This window comes from Dipteris shenzhenensis, chromosome 25, assembly GCF_047967505.1.
Source record: "Dipteris shenzhenensis isolate YYH24624 ecotype China chromosome 25, Dip_SZ_1.0, whole genome shotgun sequence".
Lineage (NCBI taxonomy): Eukaryota > Viridiplantae > Streptophyta > Polypodiopsida > Gleicheniales > Dipteridaceae > Dipteris > Dipteris shenzhenensis.
In genome coordinates, this window is record NC_141620.1 from 2,582,018 (window position 1) to 2,604,789 (window position 22,772).

The following is a 22,772-nucleotide window of genomic DNA, read 5'->3' on the forward strand; positions in this document are numbered from 1 at the left end:
ATGCAGTAGCAAAATATCAATCAAAGTTAGATTTACAAAGTCACCTTGTAAATATAAAAGAGCCGAATGCTTCTGCATTAGCAGAGCCTTATAACTATTGAATATGCTTTCTCATGTCATAACCATTTTGAAGCCAGCAAGCTATAAAGCTTGTTTGTCAAAATAAACAAGCGGATTCTGCTTGAGTTTGTCTGCTTCTCTGCCAAAATGAAAAGTTTAAAAGCAGAAACCATGTCACACCATTCAGCAAAAGGAAGCAAAGCGTGCACACTATTATACCACTTCTATAGTAAAAAAAGCCGCTATGACTGACAACTTCTTAGGTTACCTATTTAGATCATTAATATCATCAAGCCTCAAGGACCGACTTGCTGGTATTCTGTTCTTTGCAGATCCGTACTTAACAGTGTTTACCTTGGTGTGCATCAGAAAAAGTCGAATAAGAAGACCAGTTACTTTATAAGATACACGCCAAAGGGATAACAGGATCAAGTACGGAGGATGTCAATTTACACTGCAGAACCTCCCCATCTTTAAACATCCTTATCACAAATACAGGGCCTTAATGCTTACGGTAAAATTTCATCATCTTTAAACACATTTAGCTCAACATCAGCCACTCCAGTCGGCATGCTTCGCTGGGAAACCTGCTGACACAAACTAATCCACATAAGAACCAAGATCCTTAGACAAACCAATAAGCTCAAGGATACTAGGATTTGGATATCTGAAGAGCTCACTCTGACCCAACTCAAACAAAGGACAAATAAACTTATCAAAGTGAAAGAAGCAAGGAAAGAAGGTAAATAAATGGGCGGTTTATCGAGTCGGGCAAGCACTCATTAGAGATTTCAAACCTAAACCCAAAGACTCTCAGTCTTAAACTGATGTTATTCAGACCACCCTTAATATAGTACTTGAATGTAGTTATGCTACAATAATTTGGAGCTGAGCTGCTATACTCCCCCATAGACTCTCAGTCTCTCACTGATGTTGATGATTTTGGTGTGCTTTTTGTCCCATAGACCCGTGAGGTCTCCTGTGGACGTTAATATATCTTTCTTTCTTTATTTCTTTGCTACAGCGGTATCAGGCTAGACCCGTGAGGTCTCCTGTGGACGTTTTCTTTCTCTGCTGCAGTGGTATCAAGCTTGCAAGGAGGGGAAGTGGGCAGTAGTACGAGATGGACGACTTCTTACAGGCCCCCATCGAGCATCAACCCCCCCTCCCACATAGGGAGACGGGGTCTATGAGACTCAATTCTCCGAGACCCTATCATGCACCATTTGGAACTGTAATGGTACCTTATGGTTAGAACCAGGGAACTTCTCGAAAACCTATACAGGTCGCGACATAGTCTTTTACACTTCTAGGTGTAGCAGGCTATACCATGGCTAGCATTGTCCTCCTCTATGGTCTTTCAGCAGGAGGTAACCAGAGATGCTGGTATGCACGCACAGAGAGATGGTTCAAGCGACTGGGGCTTCACATGGATAGACTCCCTCCCTTCCAATACAGTATGGACGCTTCGTTTCTCCCCTCCTGTCACACAAGGTCAACCAGATCATCCGTGAGGATCTCTTACCGCTACACACATTCCGGACCTAGCTGGGACCAAGCAAGCTTCCAGTGAAGCTCAACTTCTACAGGGATCACTGCATGCATATCACAAAGGAGGGTTTCATTGACCCACTAGGATACATGTAGATCCACTTACCCTACTCATTGAGGATCTCTATTGGGCAGTTTTGGGTCTCTTCACATAGACTCCGTATCGAGAGCGGTAGAGCAATTTACTATGAGATCCGAGGGCATTTCTACTGCCTCTTCAGAGATAGCTCTGGGATTTTGTCCCGATTACTCTCCTATCCAAACCAGAGATGCTTGGCGGCTTTCGTTTATGAGGCAGTCAGGCACCGCCAGAGGCTACTTCGATCACGCAGACAAGAGCAGACTTCTTCCTTGGCAGATCCCTTTCACAATGCTATCACGAAGTTCTTTCTGCCAGATCACATGGACCCCCACGAGACAAGGCCTCGACATGATCATGACCCAGAGCCAGTGACTCGATAGCTTAGACAGAGGGTTGACGCACAGATTACACTTGGTCCCTGTTCAGAATCAGAGCCCAGCCGACAAGGGTAACTGTAGCCCCTGTTAGGCGTAGAGCTATGACCAGGAGACGTCACAAGGCCGCACCCGTGAGCGGGTGACATCACTCTATCGTCGCTTTCATGCCTCCATTGCTCATCCACCCTGATGTCTTGATGATGATGATGACGGCATTGATATGTAGTCGACCACTGACATGACTATGATGTACTTAGTACTTAGTACTACCATTTGGCATTTTTGCATTCTGCATTGGTGTAGAAGCTCGTTTAGTAGCTCCATCCTCACACCTCATTTGTACCAGGATTTCACAATATCATAGACCCATCGGTCTTCCGAAGACTTTAATAAACTCTCTCTCTCTCTCTCTCTCTCTCTCTCTCTCCTTACAGTAAATCAATGGAGTAACACTTTTGGAGCTGATCCTCCTTACGCTTGGTGCTTGACTATTGATGAGTCTATTCAGCATTGCCTCTGGGAATGTAGGCAAGCCAAGATCATTTGGGCTATGATCGCAAGACTTATGCTCTCTCTCTCTCTCTCTCTCTCTCTCTCTCTCTCTCTCTTACAGCCTCCTCCCTTACAGCCTCTCCCTCCCCCCCTTCAGTCTCTCTCGCTAAACCGTTCAGACCATCGCTTGTCCGTCGCTAGCCAGTCATTCCTCGCTCCTCTCTCTCATCCCGTCTTCTCACATTCGTCCTCAGCTCATCCATCCCTCTCTCTGCCCACGCTGTTGTTCACCCGCCATAGTCTACACCATAGCCCCGCCATAGCTAGCGCCACCTTAGCCTTAGCTTTAGCCTTGCCATAGCCTTCGTTCGACACCTCAGCAACAGCCTCCATTCGTCACCTCAGCAGCAGCCTCTCTCTCTCTCTCTCTCTCACCCCTCCGCTCAGCCCCCCCACTCACCCCTCGCTCACCCCTTGCACCCCTCCTCTCACCCCCCCGCTCACCCCTTGGAACCTCCCCCTCCACCCCTCCGCTTAGCCCTCTCACCCCTCCTCTCACCCGTCCGCTCAACACCCGCAGCCCCCCCCCCCTCCCGCTCACCCCCCCTTCGGTTAACCCCCCCGCTCACCCCACAGCCCCCCGCTCAACACCCCACAGCCCCCCCGCTCAGCCCCCCCCCCCCTCCGCTCACCCCTCCGCTCAGTCCCCCCGCTCACCCCTCCGCTCAACCCCCTCGCTCACCCCTCCGCTCAGTCCCCTCGCTCACCCCCCGCGCCCCCCCCCCCCCGCTCACCCCCTCGCATCTGCAGCCCCGACCCCCCCCCCCTTTTTTTTTTTAAAAAAAAAAATAGAAAAACGGGGCAGCCCCAAACCTTTTTTTTTTTTCTCTCTCTCTCTCTCTCTTGGGGGCAGCCCCAACCCCAACTTTTCTTTTTAATTTTAAAATCTCTCTCTCTCTCTCTCTCTCTCTCTCTCTCTCTCTCTCTCTCTCTCTCTCTCTCATCGCGCATTGGCAGCGCTCGCCATCTCCCGCTTTTCAATGTTACCGGCTTCCCGTAATTAAAAATGGCCGACACTGTCAAGCATGTTACAGAAGCAGCAACAGCAGCAACATCAATGGCCGCCACGACCGAGATGCTGCACTATAGTAGAAGAGGGCTCGCATCTTCTACAAAGGACAGCGCACTGCCCGCACTTGCCGCACTCCCAGTCGCAGGTACACTGGTTTCAGCTCCATTGTCTCATCTTCCGTCCAGCGCAGTGCCCGCACTCCCAGTCGCAGGTTCACCGGTTTCAGCTCCATTATTTCATCTTCCGCCCATAGCTACTTTGTACCCGCAGTTTTTTTCACCCCTCCCCTCTCAGGTTCCTTCTTCTCCTACCCCTTCTCCACCCTTTTTTCTCTCCCTCTCACAGCCCTCTGTTACCTCTTCCCCTTTGTTGCCTATTTTACCTACTTTGCCAGAGGTTACCTCCTCCTCATCCTCTCTACAGACTTTACCCATCCCCTCCTCTCCTTCCCCGGTACCCGTTTTCTCTCCCCCTTTCCAGCCTTCTCCTTCATCCCCGCTACCCACTTTACCGGTTTCCCCCCTGTCTCCCTCTCTTTCTCCCTCCATGCCTTGCACTGTTTGTCCTTGCCGCCACATCCTGCCAGAGCTTCAGCACTTTGAGACCCATCTCCGAGCTGCACTTCAGATGCTTCACAGGAAGGACGAGACCATTTCTCTACTTACGGCTCAGGTTGCATCTCTTGCTGATCGGGTGACACAGCAGGATCGGGAGGTCTTATCTATTAGGACAGATCTCCAAGTCTTACAGGCGACCCATAGGACTCTTGCTGGAGAGATTCATGGACACACAGAGCGAGTGCAGCAGATCGAGACTCGCGTTCAGCACATGGATACATCTCCTACTACAGCAGTAGCAGCGGTTGAGGAGCGTTTGACCTCCCTTCAGACAGAGGTCCAGAGAGCCACAGAGTGGGTGGATGTAGTCCGCCGTCAGCCATCACAGCCTTAGAGATCTACTGTATCAGCTACATTGGCCGAGTCACAGCAGAGCGCCACAAAGGCCCTCAACATTCGCATTCGTGGTATCTTGCCCTCGGCGACAGAGTCCACGATGACACAGGCTGTGACCTTTGTCTCTCAGACATTGGGAGTACAGGATCATGGCATAGTAGGAGCATATAGAGTCGGGAGGGATCCTACTAGAGAGCAGCCCCTCATTATCAGATTCAGAGATGCCCAGGCACGTCTAGCTGCCCTCAGGAGGAGAGGGACACTCAGAGACCACCCACAGATTTCCATGGACGAGGATCTGACTCAGATACAGGTTGAGGAGCGCAAGGCGCTCATGCCTCAGAGAGATGCAGCTCGAGCTCAGGGCAAGTGGGCAGTGATTAGGGATGGCAGACTCATCACAGACACCTTGAGGCGTGCTCCCACAGTGCTTAGAGATGGCAGACCAGCAGATACAGCCCCACCTCCACCTCCACCTCCTGCCCCGTCCGCTTGACGGGACAGGGCCCATGGGACACACCACCCGTCAGATAGTCTACGCATCGCTGTATGGAACTGCAATGGTTCTTTTACAGCACAACCAGGCAATCTACGGGGGGCATTCTTTGGGAGAGATATCATCTTTCTCACGGAGACACACGAGAGTCCAGAGAGACCTTTGCCACGAGTGACAGGGTATACATGGAGATCTGCCTTCAGACAGCACGCCCGGACAATTGGAGTGAGAGGATCTGGAGGAGTGGCCATTTTGTACAGAGAGCATCTCGATCGGATCATCACAGTGGAGAGAGCAGATTCACATGCCCGATTCTTGTGGGTACGCATCTGCCGCAGGGCCCCTCAGCGAGATCTTTTTATTGCAGTTTGCTACTTCCCCCCGGCGCAGTCGATCTATTCTTCCACTGGACCAGGCCAGTCCATATTTGAGGATCTCTCAGCGGACATTGCAGATTTTTCACGTCGCGGAGAAGTCATCCTTTTAGGAGACTTCAACGCAAGGACCTCAGACCAGACAGGCCCTCACTTATGACTTCATGGAGGATCCGGTCATACTCCCAGCAGTTCACGATGATAGCCTCTGTCGGACTTCATCAGACTGCACAGTACAGCCCACAGATCAGGGACGTCAGCTACTGGAGCTCCTCACCTCGCACAGTATGGTCATTTATAACGGCTTGTCCAGGTGGCCACAGTCTTCCATGCCTACATTCTCTTCTGCTTCTGGGCGTGGTACTAGCGTGATCGACTACATCATAGGTCCCCCGACTCTAGTCCCTTCCATCCATAGCCTTACTGTTAGCCCCTTCATGCCCTCTGCCGACCATGCACTCATCCACTTTACTTTGACTCATGTCTCCCATGACCCACCTCCCCCTCGTTATCACGACCGCCAACCCTACTATGAGGTTCATTTCGACCACCAGTTCGATGATGTATATAGCCAGAACCTCAGCCGCCTACTCCGTCCTCATCTATTAGATGCTCTACCATCCACGCGGGACCGGTGGGAACTTGTACATACTTCACTCGTTTTTGCCGCTCACATGTCGTTCCCTGCCACATGTCATTCGTCTAGTCCCCCACCGGTTGGTCTTGTTCCTTGCAACGGTTGGTATGACGAGGAGTGTAAGGAACTCCGCAAGAAACTTCACCTTGAGACCAAGGAGAAGTCTCCCCTCCTTGCCGAAACCAAGAGAGACTACAAGTGGTTGGTTAGGCGCAAGAAACGCCAATTTCTAGCCCGGAATGAGGAGGAGCTGAGAAGCTTGCTTTTCAGCTGTGACTCCAAGGAATTCTGGAGAAAATTCCTCCGCTCGAAGTCTCAGAGCCCCCTCACAGATCCACGTGTCTGGTCTGCATATACTTCAGCTCTATACGATGTTCCAGATCAGCCAGATATCGATTTATCCCACTCCCCTAGGCCAGCTTCATCTAGTCTCTTCACACCGGAGAGTGTCCGTGCAGCAGTCGACCGATTGAAGAACGGGAGAGCTAAGGATCATGATGGATTTGCAAGCAGAGTATGTAATCCATGGGATTGATACCTTAGCTTTTGTTCTCTCCCGTCTCTTCAATGAGTCTGTTTGTACAGGCCTACCACAGTCCTGGTTAGGCAATACCATAGTACCTATCCACAAGTCGGGGGACCCTATGGAGCCGTCGAATTATAGGACCATCATGATTGGCCACGTTATGGCCAAGATCTATGCATCAGTTTTGGAAAGCCGTATAAATGACCATGCCGAGACGACAGGACCCAGAGCCAGAGGGCAGGCTGGATTTCGCAGGGATCATTCGACGCTTGACCACATTCTCACACTCAGGGCACTAGTAGAGGAGGCGAAGTCACGAAGGCAACGGCTTTATTGTTGCTTCGTGGACTTCAGGAAGGCATTTGATACAGTTCCGCGATTCAGATTGTTTCAGAGGATTCGCGAGATGGGCTTCAGTGGAGAAACACAGTGGGCTATCATGGCTTTGTATGAGAGGGTCACTGGTCGGGTTCGGACACGTGAGGGGCTCTCAGAGGAGGTATGCAGCACGATTGGGGTGAAGCAGGGTTGCCCGCTCTCTCCTACTCTCTTTGGACTATATATTGATGAGCTAGAGAGGTTCGTACAGATGACAGGCGGTGTGGGCTCTACTCTCTCAGGATCCTCCATTCCTATCCTCCTGTATGCGGACGATGTGGTTCTCATTTCCTCTACTGCTCAGGGCCTCCAGGCACATATTGAGGCACTCCACAGGTTTTGCCAGGACAGGGGATTGACCGTAAACCTTGGCAAGACCAAGGTTATGGTTTTCAACACCTCTGATCGTATCTACAGTACGGATGAGTTTTGCTTCACTTATGACGGACAGCCCATTGAGCTTGTTAGAGAGTACACTTATTTAGGGGCAGTTTTCAGGGGACCGATCTTTACCATGACATATGCAGCACGAGATAGGATTAGTAAAGAGTATGCTTCGTTGGCTCATCTGAGCGTCAGTGTTTTCAGTCCCACTTTCAGCATCCCGATACGAAATCCCTGCTATTTGACACATTGGTGAGACCAGCTGCGATGTATGCAGCTCCTTTCTGGGCAGGAGACCTTGGCGCTGCAGATTGGAGACGAGTAGAGAGGTTACAGATCATCATGTTCTCTCGGCTCATTAGGGCCAAGGCTACAGTTCCGCACGAGATCATGCTAGCAGAGTTCGGAGCTACTCCCCTTGCATTGGATGCAGCGTTTCAGTCGGTCATGTATTTGCACAGGGTTAGGGAGTTTGGAGACTCAGCAGCAGGCAGAGCTCGGTTGCCATGGTTAGCACTTGCATCTTCTATGGAGTTGGCACGATCTGGGGCCCGATACTGCTGGTACTTCAGACTCACTAGGTGGCTCACATCTCTTGGACTAGACATGGATAGACTGCCTCCCTTCCGATACAGCATAGATGCCCCTCATCTCGAGTTGACTCGCTACGTGGATTTATCCCACGCAGCTTCCGACGAAGATGGCCACATATCGTGACCACTTCCTTCGGATCTCAGAGGATGGATTTGTCATTCCACCAGGCTACACAGGTATCCACATGTCCCACTCACTGAGGATTGCCCTTGGTCAGCTTAGAGTCTCTTCGCATCAGCTCGAGATAGAGGCTGGTAGGATGCGACGCATGGAGGATGGACGGCGTCCAGGCCGAGAGACCAGGATCTGCCCTTGTTGCACCATGGGAGAGATGGAGTCAGAGGAGCACTTCATTTGCAGATGCCCGCTATATTATGAGATCAGAGGGAGATTCCACTGTCTCTTCACGGATGGCTTTGGACCTCTCTCACGAGTGATGGATTATGAGGATCAGCATTGCCTAGCTCTTTATGTCAGGGAGGCCACTATGCTTCGACGACACTACCTCAGAGACCATCAGCACAGACCGGAGCGTGATAGAGCCCAGCCCGATAGAGCTCAGACACACGCTATACCAGATGACAGGTATCAGGAGGAGCACGAGGAGGTCAGAGCTCACACAGGACACATGCCTCCACCTTGTGGATGTACATATGAGATGGTTTGTAGACGCCGCAGGATCTTGTTACATAGGGGACGTACTCGCCGCTTCATCTCCAGACGATCCAGGATGATGGCAGCTTTTCGGAGGAGACTTACTCATGGAGATCTCGCCCCATCAGCCGCTCACCTCACTTTTGCTCAGATTTGTACTCTCATAGCAGGAGGCAGAGTCGATGGACAGGATTTCCAGTATTATTTTGGTTCTCAGACTCCGTGATACATGGACTTGTATCTTTGCATTGACATATTGTACTCATCCCCCCATTTTGCACCCAGGGGCGGTTTCCTTGCATCTAGCTTACTTTGTATTTAGGCTCGGATTTGACATTATGTACTTTCACTTGCATTGTATTGCGTAGCACTTAGATGATATTCGACGATGCCTCTTCTTTGTGGCACGTTGATTTTGTGCTATCTTGTACGCAGAGTTCTTGATGTCCCATGGGCCCATTTTGGCCTTTAGTGGACAATAATACACTTTCTTTCTTTCTTTCTTTCTCTCTCTCTCTCTCTCTCTCTCTCTCTCTCTCTCTCTCTCTCGCCATCTCCCGCTTTTCAATGTTGCCAGTTTCCCGTAATTAAACATGGCCAACACCGTGGAGCATGTTACAGAAGCAGCAACAGCAGCAACATCAATGGCCGCCACGACCGATATGCTGCACTATAGTAGAAGAGGACTTGCATCTTCTTCAAAGGACAGCGCAGTGCCTGCACTTGCCGCACTCCCAGTCGCAGGTACACCGGTTTCAGCTCCACTATCTCATCTTCCGCCCAGCGCAGTGCCCGCACTTGCCGCACTCCCAGTCGCAGGTACACCGGTTTCAGCTCCATTATCTCATCTTCCGCCCATAGCTACTTTGTACCCGCAGTTTTTTTCACCCCTCCCCTCTCAGGTTCCTTCTTCTCCTACCCCTTCTCCACCCTTTTTGCTCCCCCTCTCACAGCCCTCTGTCACCTCTTCCCCCCCTTTGTTGCCTATTTTACCTACTTTGCCAGAGGCTCCCTCCTCCTCATCCTCTCTACAGACTTTACCCATCCCCTCCTCTCCATCCCCGGTACCCGCTTTCTCTCCCCCTTTCCAGCCTTCTCCTTCATCCCCACTACCCACCTTACCGGTTTCTCCCCTTTCTCCCTTTCTTTCTCCTTCCATGCCTTGTGCTGTTTGTCCTTGCCGCCACATCCTACCAGAGCTTCAGCACTTTGAGACCCACCTCCGAGCTGCCCTTCAGATGCTTCACAGGAAGGACGAGACCATTTCTCTACTTACGGCTCAGGTTGCATCTCTTGCTGATCGAGTGACACAGCAGGATCGGGAGATCTTGTCTATTAGGACAGATCTTCAGGTCTTACAGGCGACTCATAGGACTCTTGCTGGAGAGATTCATGGACACACAGAGCGAGTGCAGCAGATCGAGACTCGCGTTGAACACATAGACACATCTCCCACTACAGCAGTAGCAGCGGTTGAGGAGCGTTTGACCTCCCTTCAGACAGAGGTCCAGAGAGCCACAGAGTGGGTGGATGTCGTCCGCCGTCAGCCATCACAGCCTCAGAGATCGACTGTATCAGCTACATTGGCCGAGTCACAGCAGAGCGCCACAAAGGCCCTCAACATTCGCATTCGTGGTATCTTGCCCTCGGCGACAGAGTCCACGATGACACAGGCTGTGACCTTTGTCTCTCAGACACTGGGAGTACAGGATCATGGCATAGTAGGATCATATAGAGTCGGGAGGGATCGAACTAGAGAGCAGCCCCTCATTATCAAATTCAGAGATGCCCAGGCACGTCTAGCTGCCTTCAGGAGGAGAGGGACACTCAGAGACCACCCACAGATTTCCATGGACGAGGATCTGACTCAGATACAGGTTGAGGAGCGCAAGGCGCTCATGCCTCAGAGAGATGCAGCCCGAGCTCAGGGCAAGTGGGCAGTGATCAGGGATGGCAGACTCATCACAGGCACTTTGAGGCGTGCTCCCACAGTGCTTAGAGATGACAGACCAGCAGATATAGCTCCACCTCCACCTCCTGCTACGACCGCTTGATGGGACAGGGCCCATGGGACACACCACCCGTCAGATAGTCTACGCATCGCTGTATGGAACTGCAATGGTTCTTTTACAGCACAGCCAGGCAATCTACGGGGGGCATTCTTTGGGAGAGATATCATCTTTTTCACGGAGACACACGAGAGTCCAGAGAGACCTTTGCCACGAGTGACAGGGTATACATGGAGATCTGCCTTCAGGCAGCACACCCGAATATTTGGAGTGAGAGGATCTGGAGGAGTGGCCATTTTGTACAGAGAGCATCTCGATCGGATCATCACAGTGGAGAGAGCGGATTCACATGCCCGATTCTTGTGGGTACGCATCTGCCGCAGAGCCCCTCAGCGAGATCTTTTTATTGCAGTTTGCTACTTCCCCCCGGCGCAGTCGATCTATTCTTCCACTAGACCAGGCCAGTCCATATTTGAGGATCTCTCAGCGGACATTGCAGATTTTTCACATCGCGGAGAAGTCATCCTTTTAGGAGACTTCAACGCGAGGACCTCAGACCAGACAGGCCCTCACTTATGACTTCATGGAGGATCCGGTCATACTCCCAGCATTTCACGATGATAGCCTCTGTCGGACTTCATCAAACTGCACAGTACAGCCCACAGATCAGGGACGTCAGTTACTGGAGCTCCTCACCTCGCACAGTATGGTCATTTATAACAGCTTGTCCAGGTGGCCACAGTCTTCCATGCCTACATTCTCTTCTGCTTCTGGGCGTGGTACTAGCATGATCGACTACATCATAGGTCCCCCGACTCTAGTCCCTTCCATCCATAGCCTTACTGTTAGCCCCTTCATGCCCTCTGCCGACCATGCACTCATCCACTTTACTTTGACTAATGTCTCCCATGACCCACCCCCCCCTCGTTATCATGACCGCCAACCCTATTACGAGGTTCATTTCGACCACCAGTTCGATGATGTATATAGCCAGAACCTCAGCGGCCTACTCCGTCCTCATCTATTAGATGCTCTACCATCCACGCAGGATCGGTGGGAACTTGTACATACTTCACTCGTTTCTGCTGCTCACATGTCGTTCCCTGCCACATGTCATTCGTCTAGTCCCCCACCGGTTGGTCTTGTTCCTTGCAACGGTTGGTATGACGAGGAGTGTAAGGAACTCCGCAGGAAACTTCACCTTGAGACCAAGGAGAAGTCTCCCCTCCTTGCCGAAACCAAGAGAGACTACAAGTGGTTGGTTAGGCGCAAGAAACGCCAATTTCTAGCCCGGAATGAGGAGGAGCTGAGAAGCTTGCTTTTCAGCTGTGACTCCAAGGAATTCTGGAGAAAATTCCTCCGCTCGAAGTCTCAGAGCCCCCTCACAGATCCACGTGTCTGGTCTGCATACACTTCAGCTCTATACGATGTTCCAGATCAGCCAGCCATCGATTTATCCCATTCCCCTAGGCCAGCTTCATCTAGTCTCTTCACACCAGAGAGTGTCCGTGCAGCAGTCCACCGATTGAAGAACGGGAGAGCTAAGGATCATGATGGATTGCAAGCGGAGTATGTAATCCATGGGATTGATGCCTTAGATTTTGTTCTTTCCCGTCTCTTCAATGAGTCTGTTTGTACAGGCCTACCACAGTCCTGGTTAGGGAATACCATAGTACCTATCCACAAGTCGGGGGACCCTATGGAGCCGTTGAATCACAGGACCATCATGATTGGCCACGTTATGGCCAAGATCTATGCATCAGTTTTGGAAAGCTGTATAAATGACCATGCCGAGATGACAGGACTCAGAGCCAGAGGGCAGGCTGGATTTCGCAGGGATCATTCGACACTTGACCACATCCTCACACTCAGGGCACTCGTAGAGGAGGCGAAGTCACGAAGGCAACGGCTTTATTGTTGCTTCGTGGACTTCAGGAAGGCATTTGACACAGTTCCGCGATTCAGATTGTTTCAGAGGATTCGCCAGATGGGCTTCAGTGGGGAGAGATACAGTGGGCTATCATGGCTTTGTATGAGAGGGTCACTGGTCGGGTTCGGACACGTGAGGGGCTCTCAGAGGAGGTATGCAGCACGATTGGGGTGAAGCAGGGTTGCCCGCTCTCTCCTACTCTCTTTGGATTATATATTGATGAGCTAGAGATGTTTATACAGATGACAGGCGGTGTGGGCTCTACTCTCTCAAGATCCTCCATTCCTATCCTCCTGTATGCGGACGATGTGGTTCTCATTTCCTCTACTGCTCAGGGCCTCCAGGCACATATTGAGGCACTCCACAGGTTTTGCCAGGACAGGGGGTTGACCGTAAACCTTGGCAAGACCAAGGTTATGGTTTTCAACACCTCTGATCGTATTTATAGCACGGATGAGTTTTGCTTCACATATGACGGACAGCCCATTGAGCTTGTTAGAGAGTACACTTATTTGGGAGCAGTTTTTAGGGGACCGGTTTTCACCATGACATATGCAGCACGAGATAGGATTAGTAAAGGGTATGCTTCGTTGGCTCATCTTGAGCGTCAGTGTTTTCAGTCCCACTTTCAGCATCCCGATACGAAATCCTTGCTTTTTGATACATTGGTGAGACCAGCTGCGATGTATGCAGCTCCTTTCTGGGCAGGAGACCTCGGCGCTGCAGATTGGAGACGAGTAGAGAGGTTACAGATCATCATGTTCTCTCGGCTCATTAGGGCCAAGGCTACAATTCCGCACGAGATCATGCTAGCAGAGTTTGGAGCTACTCCCCTTGCATTGGATGCAGCGTTTCAGTCGGTCGTGTATTTGCATAGGGTTAGGAGTTTGGAGACTCAGCAGCAGGCAGAGCTCGGTTGCCATGGTTAGCACTTGCATCTTCTATGGAGTTGGCACGATACTGCTGGTACTTCAGACTCACTAGGTGGCTCACATCTCTGGGGCCCGATACTGCTGGTACTTCAGACTCACTAGGTGGCTCACATCTCTTGGACTAGACATGGATAGACTGCCTCCCTTCCAATACAGCATAGATGCTCCTCATCTCGAGTTGACTCGCCACGAGCTTAGCCAGGTCACGAGAGCAGACTTGCTGCAGCTTCATACGTATCGCACTTGGATTTATCCCACGCAGCTTCCGACGAAGATGGCCACATATCGTGACCACTTCCTTCGGATCTCAGAGGATGGATTTGTCATTCCACCAGGCTATACAGGTATCCACATGTCCCACTCACTGAGGATTGCCCTTGGCCAGCTTAGAGTCTCTTCGCATCAGCTCGAGATAGAGGCTGGTAGGATGCGACGCATGGAGGATGGACGGCGACCAGGCCGAGAGACCAGGATCTGCCCTTGTTGCACCATGGGAGAGATGGAGTCAGAGGAGCACTTCATTTGCAGATGCCCGCTATATTATGAGCTCAGAGGTAGATTCCACTGTCTCTTCACGGATGGCTTTGGACCTCTCTCACGAGTGATGGACTACGAGGATCAGCATTGCCTAGCTCTTTATGTCAGGGAGGCCACTATGCTTCGACGAGACTACCTCAGAGACCATCAGCACAGACCGGAGCGTGATAGAGCCCAGCCTGATAGAGCTCAGGCACACGCTATACCAGAGGACAGAGACCAGGAGGAGCACGAGGAGGTCAGAGCTCACACAGGACACATGCCTCCACCCTGTGGATGTACATATGAGATGGTTTGTAGACGCCGCAGGATCTTGTTACATAGGGGACGTACTCGTCGCTTCATCTCCAGACGATCCAGGATGATGGCAGCTTTTCGGAGGAGACTTACTCATGGAGATCTCGCCCCACCAGCCGCTCACCTCACCTTTGCTCAAATTTGTACTCTCATAGCAGGAGGCAGAGTCGATGGACAGAATTTCCAGTATTATTTTGGTTCTCAGACTCCGTGACACCTGGACTTGTATCTTTGCATTGGCATATTGTACTCATCCCCCCATTTTGCACCCAGGGGCGGTTTCCTTGCATCTAGTTTACTTTGCATTTAGGCTCAGATTTGACATTATGTACTTTCACTTGCATTGTATTGTGTAGCAGTTAGATGATATTCGACAATGCCTCTTCTTTGTGGCACGTTGATTTTGTGCTATCTTGTATGCAGAGTTCTTGATGTCCCATGGGCCCATTTTGGCCTTTAGTGGACAATAATACACTTTCTTTCTTTCTTTCTTTCTCTCTCTCTCTCTCTCTCTCTCTCTCTCTCTCTCTCTGCACGCACGTGCTCCTAGTTTCAAGTCCACTTTGCTCAGCTACGAATGTACATTTTTCTGAATGAAATATCTCTCCCCCCCCCCCTCTCTCCCCAAAAAAATGTGTTTCTTATAATACAATGAAAACTGGAAATCACCCAAAAAAAAGTGGGTGTATCTATATCCATCCACCCATCCACACACACACACACACACATTCCCTATAACCCTCCCCCCCCCCAAAAAAAGCAACATCTAATACTTATTATCAAGCTAGCTCAAATGGTGTCATAGTACAATGTAACATGCGGGACTAGTTGTGCGGAAAATCAATGAACATACAAGGAAAAACTCAAGCATGAGATACACCAAATATCTTCTTAACTATAGTACACTGCTTTATTCATACCGATGGCATAAATGCCTAGCTATTGTTGTACATGGGTGCCAAATCGGCATACAAAAGTGAGCTGAACCACTCCCCTAACTGCGACATGAGGGAGATGGAGCTACGCGCCTGATCCATAACACCAACACCTCAATCATAGCAGGCTGAGAGGCACTATTGGAGGCTTGGAGCTGGATGCTGAAATGAGGGACAAATCCCTCCTTATATAGGGCTGGAAGGGCCTGCTTTGGCTGACCCAACCAGCCCTAACTGCCATCGGCTGGTTGGCTGGGCTGGTCAAGCTGTTTACTCAGTCCTAGGGGCCGACCTGGAGGGGGTTGAGGTTGCCTATGAAAGACGCCTCCCCCAGCCCACTTTTGATGCTTGTTGCTGCCCTTTGGAGGCCCCAAAAGCTGCCATATAAGCTACGTCGGGAGCTGCGATTGGCAAACAAGGCAGCCAGTTGTCACTGCAACCTCGGCTTGACCGTGGTGCATGTGACATTCCTCTCTTTTGAACTTGTTGTTACGTGGATACCTCACAATGCTTTGCCCTGGCGACCCGAGCTGCTCCACAGTGGCTTGTGCATTTGGGAACTGGGAATGGACTCATGTAGCTCGTGCCTGACTCGTTTCTTGATTAGGGCTCACAAGGGGTCATGGCATATGACAAATGGGTCAAACTATGTCTCACAATGCTCCCTAGTGCAAGGGTGCATGTGACATTCCCTCTTGCTAAACTTCTAAATGATGATAGCTGCTGAGGGATTGAGTGAATGTGCCAAGTGAATGTGATCGTGATGACCACCAACTGCTACTCAAAAACTTGACTGTCCTCCCAAAGTCTTGGGTAATAACACTCTGGCACTGGGATTCATCTAGTATCACTCCAAGAGGCTGAGGAACGAATGCTCTGCTATGATCACACGGCGGCTCAATAAATCTCTCGAGAACCAGTATTGCTGCGAAGACTGGAAGCCGAACTACTGAGGCTAGTCATCCCACAACGCTACTACTGCGGACGCTTGATTCTCCGGTGTGTATGGTACTTTGATAGGCTCTTGGAAATATGAATTGTGTGCTATCCTCCTGAACTGTTGAGGACTGATTGGGCTGCTGATACAAAGATACTACACTCTAGAAGGCTAATGGAATGAAACTAGCTACCAAGTGTTGGCATGCAGCTCCCCACTATGGAAGATCGACTTGCATAGATATGTTGGTGCTACTCCATGAACGGTTGGGGTGATGATAAAGCCACTGACGCTAGGCAACCAAACTGAACACCTAGAAACTCCGGTATACTCACATACACTCCTAGAAACTATGGTACTGCTGCTTGCATGACTGCGGTGAGAGAAATCTGAATACACTTGCTTTCACTGCTGGCATAATAATTGATGAGGGGTTAAAACTCTGCCACCCTCCAAGAATCTAGAATTGTGGATGTAAATGTCTCCCGAAGAACCTAAGTGATGCCAGGAGCAACTGAAACTGTAGCTGTCTCTCTGAGAGAGAGGTGGAGCTATGGATGTCTCCCCAGAGGCTGAGAGGCGACTGGCATTACAAAGCACCCCTCCAAGGGGTAGACTGTTTTGAAGGCTCGCCAAAGGAACGAAGGAGCTATTGGGCATACCTCCAATGAATTTATTGAATGGGATGCTACCTGTGAGATGTTCGGAACTACAAAGAACACCTCAATTGTAATGAGTGATTGGTATGCCTCTCGAAAGGATTGAGAGATGGATGGCATAGCTATTTCTCGAAGGGATATTGGGACTGAGCCTATCCCCCTCTAAGGTACTGAGGAAGTACTGACGGATGGCATAGCTACTTCTCGAAGGGATACTGGGATTGAGCCTATCCCCCTAAGGTACTGAGGAAGTACTAAGATTGATGAGCACACCTCTGATGAATCGATCGAGCTGTTGTCATCACCAAGGGAACTGCGAGTGTAGACAGTGGACACTGGTCATTGCTACTAACGGTGGCTCGGGATCTGACGAAGAGGAAACTGCATGACTAACATCCCGAAGTGAAGGACACAATAATGGGAAGGCCTCATCAACCTCTTTGTTGAGTAGTGCTACAACTGTTGCCTCCCTAAAGAACTGTTCACTAGTGCTACAATTGTTGCCTCCCTAAAGAACTAAGGAAGGGGAGCTGCGGAGGAAAATGTATCACTATCCTCACGGATTGCCGAGGAATCATCAACCTCCGTACTGCTGATAGCTACACTTGCTACTCCAACGGTAAGGGCACTCCCTTCTGCTAGGCCTGAAACTAGTCTAGCAAACTCCTGAGACGCCCTCTCCTGCTGAGCATCAAGGCCAGTGGGATTGGAAACTGAGCCCACTAGTCTTGAACACTCCTGATGAGAAGGTGAAATGTGATGAGTCATGCCGACTAAAGCTGAGGTGGCCACTTGAGCTCCAAGGGTGGAAGCCCCACCCATCACACCCATCTGTTGCATCTAGGTTATCCCCTTCAGTGGAAGCCCCAAGAGAACTAATTGTGGGACTAGACAACCCCCTTTGGTGGTGTAAGCGGCCCATCTCTACTGCAACTGCTAATGGGGCTGAGATGTCTCCAAGGATGGAAGACACATCACTCATAACTATGAAAACTATTTGCTCCCTTGATAAAGCTGATCCAACTGACTCAGCTCCCTAGGGAAGTCGCAAATGGCCCAATGCCATTGCATCCTCCTTTGTCTTCTTTTCCTACTCAAGCTGCTTCAAAAAGAGCCGATTTTGCTCAGGGAGATGATCCTGCTCCCTGAACGCTTGCCTAAGAGCTATACTAGATGGGTCCATGATGGAAGACTGTAGACCCATCAGCTGCTGCAACAATGACTGCTAGAGGGGGGGAAATCCCCTCCCCCCTAACCTTACTCCGCAAGGTGTAAACACAAACGGGTGAGGACGAGAGCCGGCGGCCCAAGGCACGATGTGAATGAAGGGAGGGAGAGGCTAATTGAGTATGGTACTAACAATAGTCCGAGGTACATACAAAAAACAAAATTAGATAATATCCCAAACATGCTCCCTCCTTTGCTAAGTGAGTCCCCATTGCTGAGCTTTACTGCCAAGACTCCCTCCAGCCTATTTCAAATGATAAGGAACCATGCTGCTCTGATACCAATGTAACATGTGGGGACTAGCTGTGCGGAAAATAGATGAACATACAGGAAAGAACTCAAGCATGAGATACACCAAATATCTTCCTAACTTTGGTACACTACTATTCATACTGATGGCATAAATGCCCTGACTACTGTTGTACATGGGTGCCACATCAGCATACAAAACTGAGCTGAACTACTCCCCTAACTGTGACATGAGGGAGATGGAGCCATGCGGCTGATCCAGGACACCATCTCCTCGACCATATGCTGGCTGATAGGCACTGCTGCAGGCTGGGAGCTGGATGCTGAAACGTGGGGAAAATCCCTCCTTATATAGGGGCTGCAAGGGCCCGTTTTGGCCAACCCAACCAGCCCTTGGCCGACCAGCCAGTCGGCTGGTTGGCCGGGCTGGTCGGGCTGTTTACTCAGCCCTAGGGGGGAGGGGGTTGAGGCTGCCTATAAAAGGAGCCCCCTGCAGCCCACTTTTGATGCTTGTTGCTGCCCTTTGGAGGGCCCAAAACTGCCATATATGCTCCGTAGGGAGCTGCTATTGGCTGACAAAGCAGCCAATTGTCACTGCAACCTGGGCTTGACCCTCCAAAAGAAGATAGTATTTGAAAGATGTAGCAAGTAGATGATGTGAGGATAAATGCCACACTCATCTGCAACCGAGCATATCAGCACATCAGAGAGAATTTGAACATTCAAACCTTGTCAGTTGGCTACCTACAAAAGCTCTTTGAACAACCAGCCAAACTAAATTTGGCCCTGTTCAAAGGATTTCACAGCCCATATGCAAGCAGCAAGTCTTAGACCTGGCACGTAACCTTGCCAGACGTTCTAGTCGCACAGAATCCAAACTATTAACAATGGCATCTGTTTGTAGAGCCACTAATTGTAGATGGAAGGATGTAGCATCAACATTAGCTCTTATATCTCATTGGTTTTCTAGCAAGAGTAGAGGGTGCATTCCTATTTTTCGATTGTGCTTCCTCTGCATCATACATTTTTTAAGATTCGAGTGGAAGTTATTGATGATAACTCTCTCATGCATGATGAGAAGCTGCCAAGAGATCCTTTACAAGTACTTACCCTTACAGCTGACCACTTTTGGGTTGGTTGAAGATTTTCTTTGGTTCTCTCATATTCTGAGGTGAACGTGCTGCCAGTTGGCATAAAATTTGGGAGCTTGAGTTCAAATTCAGCATCCACAAACACCGGAAACTGGTGTGATAAACCTCTACAGTCACCACAACAATATTTAGAAAATGCCTCTACAATACGCAATGTGCATGATTGGGTTCCTTGAATTGCTTCACTAAATGCATAAACAAACTACTTTTTGATCACCTCTTTATCTTAGAATCTTTTTGTTTATGACTTAATTGAGAAAGCTGTCCTTTTGATGTGCCTGCCAAAATATAACTCCAATTATAAGTATATAAACAAATTGGCGATGCAACTTTCATTGCTTCAGTAATAACAGATGAAGCAGAAAAGATGACAAGTGGGACAACCTGTAATCCTATTTCCAAATGATCGAGGCAATCCCAGTGCAGTTGGTGATTGGGCTTCATGCTGCCACATTGATACTCATATTTCAGGATCCCATTCTCTATGTGAATTGTAAGTGCAGAATCTAACCCTTTGAAAGAATTGGAATACCTTAGTTGAAGTTTCTGTTAGTGCCCTCTTCATAAATCCAGCATATGCTGTTTTTAATGAATCGTAGGGTTGTGCTTCCCTGCAGGAAACAAGAGATGAAAAAGTTAGTTTAAGAAACATACTGTATACATAACAGGAGCATTAAAACAATAACATCTAAAGCCTGCTAAATTTCCCTCTTCAATTTGCATTGCACCCCACACGCAGTGCTCACTCTAACATTTTGTTCTTCAATGGGAAATATAGTATGGCTCCCCAAAAAGGGGGGGAGAACTCAGAAAACAATGCCATAGCTTCTTGTATATGCTCTCTATATATTCTAGAAGGAGAAAAACACCACCGCTCTGTTCCTCACAGAACATTTGTTGACAATAATGGAAACATATGTCAACATGTCCACGAGGGTTCCTAGTCCATCATCACTGTTGGTCTTATCCAACACATAAATCTCCCATCCAACCAAAGATCTCTCCTTCTCACTCTATGAAATCCCAAACTGATTATATTCTCTCTTGTATTTTCTGAGGAGCAAAACACCACAGCTCTTTTTCCTCACAATTCCTTCCTTGATACATGATACCCTCTTATTTACTATTTTTTCCATACAAACAGACTATGGATAATAATCAAACGACGCTCCCCCTCCGTACTCTATGGAACCCCAAACATGTTACAGATAATTACTGGATGTACTTGAGGGAGCAAGCTCAAAAGTATATCATTGAGGCATGAAGAGTCTCAGATAGAATACCTATGGTTTTTGGCAGAAAAGTCATTGATCCACATCAAAATGATTTCCTCCTAGCCTTATCCAAAGCTCTCTGCCATCTCTGTTTTGAAAGAAATCTTGAAGGCTGTCGCTCACTCACTCCCTCCCCCCCCCTACTGTGCAGCAGATTACTAGACAAAGTTCTATGGAATGAGGCTCTCATTGAACACCACCCATGACTAGGAACCATCTCATGCATGATGCTCATGATAGTCCCCAAGTCTGGAGCCTCACAAACTAAAAGCTCAACGAGGATGCATCCATCTGATGAAGAATTCCCAAAAATCGCTACATAAATGTCACCTCACCTGTTGTTCTCCCTAAACCCAGTTGTACTATGAAAGCTGGCTTGTTTAAGGAGAAAGTTTCATGCAACCTAACCTGAGATCAATGCAAAGGGAGCAATATGTTTGTTAAAACTTACAGGTTCCCTATATACATACTGCATTACATCAGTACAGACATACTTGTTTATATTTCTTTTAATAGGACGAATTTTTTGTTTATTTAAATAGATGAGACTTATGCCTGCGCTCGTGCTCCTGCTTGTGATTGTGCTTGTGTATGCATGTGTCGCATGTGCATGTGCACACGTGCACAGAAGAGAGAGAGAGAGAGAGAGAGAGAGAGAGAGAGAATTGAGCTTCCTTTTCCATCCTGCTCTTGATCCCAAGTTGTGAGAAATGAGATTTCCCAAATTTCTAATTTTGTAGCCCGTTGGCCACCCAGGATAATGTTGTAGCTTCGTCAGTTACTAAGAATGGGGTCTGATGATGGTTCACCTATGTTTTGGAATGCACTCTTTATCAAAATTAGAAAAATCTTGTAGTGTACTTATGCTACACATGATTGAAGCATGAACTGTTTCCTGACCATTCCTTTCTATGTATCGAAGAACTCATAGGTCCACTTCTTCTTTTGAAGTTTAAGCCACAATTTCAGCCTCCTTTTTGTTTCATATGTGTTCAGTACTCTTTGCATGCCCCTACAACATAAATACACTTAAGCTTTGAGGAAAATTAAGAATGCAGTTTGTAATTGCTGTGCACTCTGAGTTTCACATTTAGTGTATTGAGACTAGACTTGAAATGAACTGGCACAGACTTCTTGGTGTAGAATAGCTGATCACCTGGAAAGGCCAAGCTGGTATATGTCATATGCCTGATTGAACTTCTGCTGTTGCTCCAAATATCTTGCACACCGCTCATAGAACAACGCATGTTCTTGCCCAATATCGTTACTTTGCAAGAATGAATATATTGCATCTGGATTGGTGCAACGATCAGCCTGGATGCATAGTAGCAAACCGTTCCAAATGATTATTTTGATCTCCTGTAGCCTAAAAAACCCCATTTTCTTATACCCAATCAAAATCGCAGCACTCACATATTCTATCCAAACTTTCAAATATCTTATATCATTGGAGTAGTGTCTATCTTTGGAAAATGTCCGTGCACAGAGTTCCAGCAACTGGAGAATTCGTGATTGACTTCCTCCAGATGGATATGCCTCTTTTACCCATTGTATGCACCTGCAATAATCATACCCTGTGGTATTAGACCAATATGAATGATCTTATGGAAGAGTGCAACTTTTTGAATTTTCTTCATCTTTGCATCACAAGTAGGCAGAACTGAAATACAATAAAACCATACTCTATCCACGGTCGAAGTGGATCATCTCCTTCATAATCATCAATCCTCTCCACCATCTTCCTGCCAATATGGACAAGTGCTTGTAAAACAGGTTCATCCAATCAATGGACACTGAAGCTCCCATCGTGGAAACCACATTTCAAATCACTCTTTACACAATTTTCATGTCTATACCTGTGTTGCTCAGATATATTTGATTTTGTTGGATCTTCCACCCTGGCCTTCAAAGCTGCATTGAGTTTTTCTACATCCCTCCCTTCCCTTAGAGGCTTCACATTTTCTTTTGAAAGCTCCCACTCCATGTCTTCTGATCTGTCACAAGC

General features: G+C 48.7%; 1 protein-coding gene across 1 annotated transcript in view; it reads right to left on the reverse strand.

The window, feature by feature from the left end:
- Window positions 1-569: 569 nt before the first annotated feature.
- LOC147885306 (mitotic spindle checkpoint protein BUBR1-like) overlaps window positions 570-22,772 on the reverse strand; it is a 55,730-nt gene continuing 33,527 nt past the window's right edge. The window contains exons 2-10 of the mRNA XM_087396990.1: window positions 22,624-22,761; window positions 22,450-22,509; window positions 22,181-22,325; window positions 21,924-22,081; window positions 20,026-20,104; window positions 19,878-19,938; window positions 19,711-19,771; window positions 19,453-19,600; window positions 570-647 (exon numbers count right to left, since the gene is read on the reverse strand). Of these exons, the coding sequence (XP_087253116.1) occupies window positions 570-647; window positions 19,453-19,600; window positions 19,711-19,771; window positions 19,878-19,938; window positions 20,026-20,104; window positions 21,924-22,081; window positions 22,181-22,325; window positions 22,450-22,509; window positions 22,624-22,761 (928 nt within the window). The remainder of the gene's footprint in view (window positions 648-19,452; window positions 19,601-19,710; window positions 19,772-19,877; window positions 19,939-20,025; window positions 20,105-21,923; window positions 22,082-22,180; window positions 22,326-22,449; window positions 22,510-22,623; window positions 22,762-22,772) is intronic.